This window comes from Carlito syrichta, unplaced genomic scaffold, assembly GCF_000164805.1.
Source record: "Carlito syrichta isolate Samal-C Ts95f unplaced genomic scaffold, Tarsius_syrichta-2.0.1 Scaffold313900, whole genome shotgun sequence".
Lineage (NCBI taxonomy): Eukaryota > Metazoa > Chordata > Mammalia > Primates > Tarsiidae > Carlito > Carlito syrichta.
The window spans coordinates 271,925-279,788 of NW_007257996.1; the positions used below are offsets into that span (position 1 = coordinate 271,925).

The window sequence follows — 7,864 nt, forward strand, 5'->3', positions numbered from 1 at the left end:
ACTCACCTCAGCCTCCCAAAGGTGCAGGATTACAGGCTGAGCCACCGAGCCCGGCTTTAATCACTTTCAAAGATATTGAGCCACCAGCCCCAGACTGAGCAGTGACTTCAAACTCTCAAGTTCAATTGATGGGAGCTGGAGCTCAGAAGGGACAGGCTGTCACAGCCCATACTCCATTTTCAGAGCCCCTGCTCTGGTAGAGAATGACAGGAAGGTGGATGGGGTGGGAATAAGGATCAGGCCAGCACTTGCATCCCCTTCAGCTGTGGATAGCTGCCATATGTGTGAATGCCACCTTCTCCGTGCAGTCCTCCAGGATCCTACCAGGTAGCACGATTCTGCCTTTGGGGTGCTCTGTCCATCTGCCTTCCTGTGTCAGGACCTTCACCTTGGGCTGCAGTCAGGGCACCATGATGAGGACCTCACTGGGGTCTTGCTCTGCCCCACAGCCTCCCCAAGGGAAACAGGCTGTCCCCATCTGACCCAGGTGGGTGAAGTCCAGGAGGTGTGGCTATGCAGCTACCTGGTGAGAGCAGACGCGATGGAGAGCAGAGAGGCCATGCCTGAGGACCGCCCAGGGTCATGAGAGGCCTGCCCAGCACCCTGGTGCACAGGCCAGGCGTGCCCACTGTAGTAACCCTGCCCAGGCCCCGCTCTTGTCTGTCCTGCGTGCTGTCAGCCTTGGTGTTTCTGCCTCAGTGGAGCCTGAAACCCTGGCCTGGCAGCCTTCCAGCCCAGCCAGGCACAGGAGGCCCATATCTGAGTCTGGGGCCTAGGGGCAGTGACCCATTGACCCCCAGACCCCTCGTTACTCCTGGTGGCCATACAGCCCTTCCTGGGTCGTGCAGATGGCATCTAGGGTGGGTGGGCCACATGGTCTCCCCTCGCCACCCAGCACCCTCAGCAATGGCCACTGGGTCCACTGTGATCTCAGGACTGCAAGAAACAGAGCAGGGGCTGGAGAGCTCCGAGGAGGGCCCTTGAGCCATGGCATTTGTGGAGGCTTGGGGCATCTGGGGACTGGTGGTCGGGGGCATAGGCAAGCTAGGGAGGGAAGGGAACTCCTCCTGGCCTGCCCAAGGATAACCACATCCTGCCAACCTGCCTGCCCAGCAGTCCTCCAAGCACAGTGAGCAGCGGCCTCGGGGCATGGCCATTAGCAGTTTCCAGATCCAGCGACTGCTGTCAGCTGTTCATCCGGTGTGTTTCAAGCACTTGTTGTGTCCTGAGCTCTGGTCCAAGGCCACACGGGCACCGTTCCATCCCAGGGGCTGCCCTGCCACTATCAGGCAAGCATGGCATGGGGGCTGCAGCCCTGAGCCCCTGAGGGCCTGAGGGCCTTCACATTGCCAGGCAGCAGAGCAGACGCCTGGGTGTGCCAGGAGGAAGCTTTGGGGGACCGAGGTGAGGCCGCTCTCCGCTGGACATGTGACCTCAGGGGACATGAGCCCTCTGGGATCTGAGGTGGGGACGACAGCCCTCTCGGCTGTGCCCTCCAGTTCTGCCATCAGAACTCCCAGCTGGCCACAATCCCCTGCCCTGAGCCCACCTTTTCCCGCTCCAGGGTCCAGGTGGAATTCTACGTCAACGAGAACACTTTCAAGGAGCGGCTCAAGCTGTTCTTCATCAAAAACCAAAGATCAAGTGAGTGGGGCCTGGGGATGCTCTCGGGGGGAGGGGCGCGGGCACCAGGATGACAGGGGGACAGGGTGGGGGGCTGGGCAGAGTTGGGGGCTGCATTGGTGAACGAGGACGCAGGGGGTGCTCCCATTCTGGCTTCCCACCAGCTGAGGCCAGGGTGTCTCCGAGGAACACAAGGACGCTGCCCCCCCGGCTGGATACCAGGCATGCTGGGTCACCCTCAGGCACCAGCAGAGTCTCCCCAGCAGACCCCCGGCCCTCCCCACCCCTACAGCTCTTCTGCATCTTCCCAGCTCCAACCTGGCCCCCTTGGCTCCTCCAGGGATGCAGGATGCGTTGGGGGTTATCCTGGGCTCGAGCCCTCCAGCCTACTCCCCTCCCCTATTCTGTCCCCAAGAAGCAGAGGGGCCTTAGGAATTCTCTTTCCTGGACACCCCGAGCCTCCAACGCACATCTGCAGGTGGGGGTGGGGGACAGGATGGCGCCTCTTGGAGATTGATCCAGTGACATCTGCGCCCCTGGGAGACAGAGTGCACGTCTGCCCCTTTGAGGCCCGATGGGAGGGGAGCAGCCTCAAAAGAGATTCTGGTCAGACCCCAGGGAGGCCCAGCTGGGGCCTTCCAGGGAGAAGCCATTGAGAGGGATCCTGGCCAGAACCCCGGGGCGGGTCCTGCTCCCCAAAGTTCCCAGCTGGACCCGGACCCCTGAGCACCCCTCCCTGCAGGCCTGCGGATTCGACTGTTCAACTTCTCTCTGAAGCTCCTAACCTGCCTGCTATACATTGTCCGTGTCCTGCTCGATGACCCAGCCCTGGGGATCGGTTGGTGAGTGACAGGGGCAGGGGAGGGGGCTGGGCCCCAGGGCTGAGCCTTTCTGCTTGGGCCCCTCTGTCATTACAGAGGCTGAGGGGGTCCCTGGGGACATCTACAACCAGTATCCTGCTGGATCCCAGGGAGCCTCTGTGCCCAGGGCCTCAGGGAGTGCTTCCTTCCCAAGTGTGTCCCTGATGGGCCCTTGGGCTTTTACTGACAGCTCGGTGTGGGGACAAAGTTCCGGTCATAGACCTTTAGCCACACCTTCGGGGCCGGTAGACCTCAAAGGCTGGTGTGTCTGGGACGTCCACCACTCAGCGTGGGGTCCTGGAGGGACTTGGTGGCAGGTGTCTGTGCCCACATTGGTGTCTGTGGGTCAGGGAAGGGGGACAACCTCTAGGGATGCCTGTGCCTATTCCTGAGGGTCTGCCTGCCTCTTGGGCTCCAGGCTCCTCTTTCTGGGTCCGTGGAGCACAGTTTTCCAGGAAGAAGTGCCAGCACAGCCTCTGCACCTTCGGGTCTGAGACTTGGGGACATTTCCCTCTGGTCTTGCCCCATCCCCTCCTGCCCTGACTGTGTCTCTCATTCTCGACCCTGGTGGGAAGCGCCTTGTCTCTCCCGGCAGCTGCTGGGAGTTTCTCTTTGTCCCTTGGTGGGCTCCTTCTCACCCCTGTGCTGGTTTCAGCAGATATCAGCTGGGACCAGCAGCCTTCGGTACTAGATGTTCCGGGACCACGTCCTTGGGGACTGCCCCCCCATCCCCGGCTCTCGCTCTGGCTCCTGTTACTCAGCTGCTAGACACTACCTTCCATGTCTTCTCTCTCCCATGCCACCTCTTTCATGCTTTCAGGCCTGTTTTCTAGTTTCTGGGAATTCTTCCGCCAAGTATGGCTCTGAGAACAGTGTCCCTTGACCTTTTCTGTTTTGTTTTGTTTTGAGTCGGGGTCTCACTCTGTCACCCAGGCTGGAGCACAGTGGCACGATCATGGCTCGCTGCAGTCTCGACCTCCTGGGCTCAGATGATCCTTCTGCCTCAGCCTCCCGAGTTGCTGGGACTACAGGCATGTGTCACCTCACCCAGTTAATTTTTTAATTTTTTTTTTTTTGAGTTGGAGTCTCACTCTGTCACCCAGACTGGAGTGCAGTGGCTGCTCCCGGCCACCGCAGCCTCGACCTGCTGGGTTCCTGCGATCCTTCTGCCTCAGCCTTCCAAGTAGCTGGAACTACAGCACACGCTACCACGCCCAGCTAATTTTTGATTTATCGTAGAGATGAGGTCTCACCTGCCCAGGCGGGTCTCGAACCTGCGGGCTCAGGCAATCCACTCACCTCAGCCTCCCAAAGGCGCGGGATTACAGGCTGAGCCACTGAGTCCGGCAATTTTTTGATTTTTATAGAGAAGAGGTCTCACCATGTTGCCCAGTCTGGTCTAGAACTCCTAGGCCCAAGCAATCCTCTCACCAGGTCTCCCAAAGTGTCAGGATTATATGCGTGAGCCACCGCACCCAGCCAGTTTTGCATTTTCATCATCTTCCCAGTCTCTGTTTCTCTTGAGTTCTCTCTGGCCCACGCTGGCAGATTTTCCCAGATGTCTGGCAATGCTGGTGCTGTTTACACTGGAGAGTACTCTGGCACTGACACTCTGGGTCAGACATGTGGTGTGGTCACTGCAGGCAGGCTGTCTGGGGGACCCCTTTGGCCTATGGGTATCTGCTCTGGCCCCTCAGAGCCAACTCCTCCCTGGAACGGAAGGCCTGGCTGCTGGGGCTGGGGGCTTTAGTATAGAAGTTCCCTCAATACCCCTTTTCATCTGTTACCTCACTCTCGGGGAGGCCAGGCATCCCCAGGCCAGGGACTCTCACCCTCCTAAGAACAAACCTCCTATCTTTGTCCAGGGTAGAAGAGGGAAGAACCCACATGATGGTTTGAGGAGAACTGGGAGTCCTAACTCTCAAACCACTTTCCTGGATTTACCCCACCCTCTCCAAGTCCCAGAGGCTCCTTAGACTCTGGTTCTACACAAACTATCCCATAGCATGAGCCTGGCACGTGGATGGGTAGGGCAGTGGGAGGCTGGAGAGATGGACGGGTGGGTGAATGACAGATAGATGGATTACGGAGGGATGGGTGGATGGATAGGTAGGTAGATGATGGAGAAATGAAGTGTGGATGACTGAATGGTTGGTGGTAGATGGATCAATGGATGGGTGATGAATTGGTGAGTGGGTGGGTGGAGGGAGGGATGGAAGGATGGAAGGGTGAATGGATGGAAGGATAGGTCAGTGGGTGTGTGAATGGCGGATAGGTAGATGGGTGGTCGATGCGATGATGGATGGACATTATAAGAAGATGGGTGGATGGATAAATGGATGGATGGGTGGTGCTCGAGTTGATGGGTGGGTGGGTGCTGGATAAGAGCAGGGGTGGGTAGGTGATGGATGGGTGATGGATGAGCAAACGGACAGACAGGCGGTTGTATGGATGGATGGGTGGATGATGTATAGATGACCAGCCACTTCTGTGGGAGTTGAGTTGTAACAACCCCGTAAGACTCAGGGGGAATGTGTGTCAGTTGAGAGGAAAGAGGGGAGGAGCTGGCCACCACCATGGGGCTCTGTGAGTGGTGAGGTCCCCTTGGTCAGTGACCATAGTATTGGTGATCATCTGGGGCAGAACTAGCACCTTGGCTGTACCCTGGTGACTGTCCCACCAGCTGGTTGCAGGTGGTTTGGGGACGCTTGTCCTCAGAGATGGCTTAAGGATATGCTTCTTTGAATCAGCACCTCAGCACAGGAGCTTTCTCTCTATCTCAGGGGCATTGTCCAACCTTGTTTGAGGCCACTCTGGCCTCCAGGAGGCCCTGGGTATTCCCACATCCTATCTCTGACCAGGCAGGGCCCTTCCCTGGAAGACTGTTGTCAGCACCGGCAGATTCACAGCTCTCCCAAGCAGCCTCTCTTGCTGTCGGGCTGCAGATGTGGAGTCTCTCATCATCCCTTCTCCGGGGCTGAGCAGGGACCACCCCATATAGCGCCCCCATTAGAGACCCTTGGGGTAAGGTCTCTGCTGGGAACAGGCAGGCTGCCAGATGTTAAAACTCAGACTTCCTCCAAGATGTTGGGGTGGCCTTGGGAAGGTGGTGGGTAGTAGGTACCTCCCATACTCCCTGACCTTGGGGAGGGTCCTTGGCAGTACCAGAGGGGCTGCAGCAAGCCAGCTCCATGTCTCTCCACAGCTGGGGCTGTCCCAAGCAGAACTACACCTTCAATGACTCATCCTCGGAGATCAACTGGTGAGTCCACGCCCGGCATCCACATGCCAAGGCCCAGAGGCCCAGGGCCAGGGTGGGGTGGGATGGACAGAGGTTCACACTGCCTGGGCCCCGAAGAGCCAGGCCCAGCCCCAGCCCAGCAGCCACCTAGGTTCTCCGAGGGATGTTCAACAGGACCCCAGACCCTGGCCATGGCTGGTGCTGGGGATGTCCCCCCCAGAAGGGAGCAGTCTGAGCGTTAAGATGAGCTAAAGGACATGGTCCCCCTTGGTCCCCACAAGCAGCTATGGGGTTTCTACAGTTTCCAAGATACTCTGCCTGGGCCTGGCCGCCTCGCCCTGGCCGACCGTTGGGGAGGGGAGGTGCAGGGAGGAGCAGGTGCCAGGGCCAGCGGTGGGAAGGAACACAGAGGAGCCGGGTGCCTGGTTCAGAGTGGAAAACAAGTCCCCAGGCCTTGTGAGCCTAGTCCCCGGCACCTGAGCCCCCATCTATGCCAAGAAGACCCCCCTCCCGGCCTTCTCCCACACCCCATCCCTGCTGGTTATGCCTGAGGAGTTCAGACCCAGGTAAACTCTGAGATCCATTGGTTAGATGGTAGGAACTCCCTCCCCTTCAGGGACAGTCTAGGGGCCCATCTCCAGGAGGCCAGGTGAGAGCAGGGGCACCCAGGTCCCATGGGGCTCAGGCTGCTTGTCCAGAGAGCAGCAGCAGCAGTGTGCTCTCCAAGTCGCGGCTCTACAGGCCTCAGCCATGGGTCTGGAGTCTCAGCACCTCCAGGGCTGCCAGCTGTAGTCCTGCTCCCTTCTCCTTTTCTGGGAACCTTCCCTTCCCTTCCCTCCATGCCCTAGTCCCCTCCCAGGGCAAGGAAGCTCCCTTGGTCCAGCCCCATGAGGGGTATGCCCTTGGGGCCAGTGGAGGCCCAGTGGGGTCCCAGGGGTGGCTGGGACACTGGTGGTATGGAGCCCTACTGTGTGGTCCTCCTCCTCTCCCCAGGGCTCCCATCCTGTGGGTGGAGAGGAAGATGCCTCTGTGGGCAATCCAGGTGAGTGCCCCATCCCACCCCCTCCCCGCTGTGATGGGGCTCAGTGACCACTGAGGACCCACCCAGGCTCAGTGAGCACTCAAGGCTGACCCAAGCTCTGTGAGCAGGGCTCCCCGACTCTGTAAGCTCCGAGAGCAAACCCAGCCTCATTCATCAGGGTACTCAGGCTCAGTGAACGGGGCACCCAGGCTCGGTAAGTACTGTAACTGACCCAGGCTCAGTAAGCCGGGAATCCAGGCTCAGCGAGCATGGAGGACCGACCCAGGCTCAGTAAGCAAGAACCCAGGCTCAGTGAGCACTCAAGACTGACCCACCCAGTCTCAGTGAACAGAGGACTAAGTCTCAGTGAACTGGAAATCCTGGCTCAGTGTGCACTGAGGACCAACCCAGGCTCAGCAAACAGGAGACTCAGGTTCAGTGAAGTGGGAAACCAGTCTCAGTGTGCACTGAGGACTGACTCAGGCTCAGTGAGCACTGAGGACCACCCAGACTGAGTGAGCAGGGACCCAGGTTCAGTGAGTCCTGGGTCAGTAAGCAGGGGATTCAGGTTCAGTCCCTCTTCCCCTGATGTTCCCAGGGACCTGAGAGCTCACTGTCCCCCATCTGTTTCTCATTCTGAATCTGTCCCTCTGCTGACCTACGTATGTCCTGGCTGTTTTCCGGGGGGCTGTCTCCTGGGTGGGTCTCCCCTGGCTCCACCACCTACTCTCTGGAAGGCGACCTAGTCTGCGACAGGACCCCACGTCTCTTGCTCCTACCCTGCAGCTTCCCAGCGGGGCCAGTGCGTGCCGGCACCATGAGGAGTGTCCAGGACTGGACCTGCCCCCTTACCCTCTGTCCCACCCTGGAACGTGGAGCAGGGCCCTCAGAGACAGGAGGTCAAGATGCCACCGGCTCTTGGTCACCTTCTGGGGTCAGCCACAGGCCTTGGCCACTCATCCCCGCACCTGCTCCAGATGCCTTTCTCCCAATCCAGGTCATCGTGGCCATAATAAGCTTCCTGGAGACCATGCTGCTCATCTACCTCAGCTACAAGGTGAGTGCCCAGCGGGGCCGTGCCTGCCGTCCCAGCCCGGACCCCGCTGCCATCCTGGCACC

At 59.2% G+C, this 7,864-nt stretch overlaps 1 protein-coding gene across 1 annotated transcript in view; it reads left to right on the forward strand.

Annotated features, from left to right (window-relative positions):
- The window catches only part of KCNT1 (potassium sodium-activated channel subfamily T member 1), an 86,465-nt gene that overhangs the window by 47,492 nt on the left and 31,109 nt on the right, over positions 1-7,864 (forward strand). Inside the window, exons 2-6 of the mRNA XM_021718854.1 lie at positions 1,565-1,644; positions 2,366-2,465; positions 5,689-5,745; positions 6,718-6,766; positions 7,743-7,802. Coding sequence (XP_021574529.1) covers positions 1,565-1,644; positions 2,366-2,465; positions 5,689-5,745; positions 6,718-6,766; positions 7,743-7,802 — 346 coding nt within the window. The remainder of the gene's footprint in view (positions 1-1,564; positions 1,645-2,365; positions 2,466-5,688; positions 5,746-6,717; positions 6,767-7,742; positions 7,803-7,864) is intronic.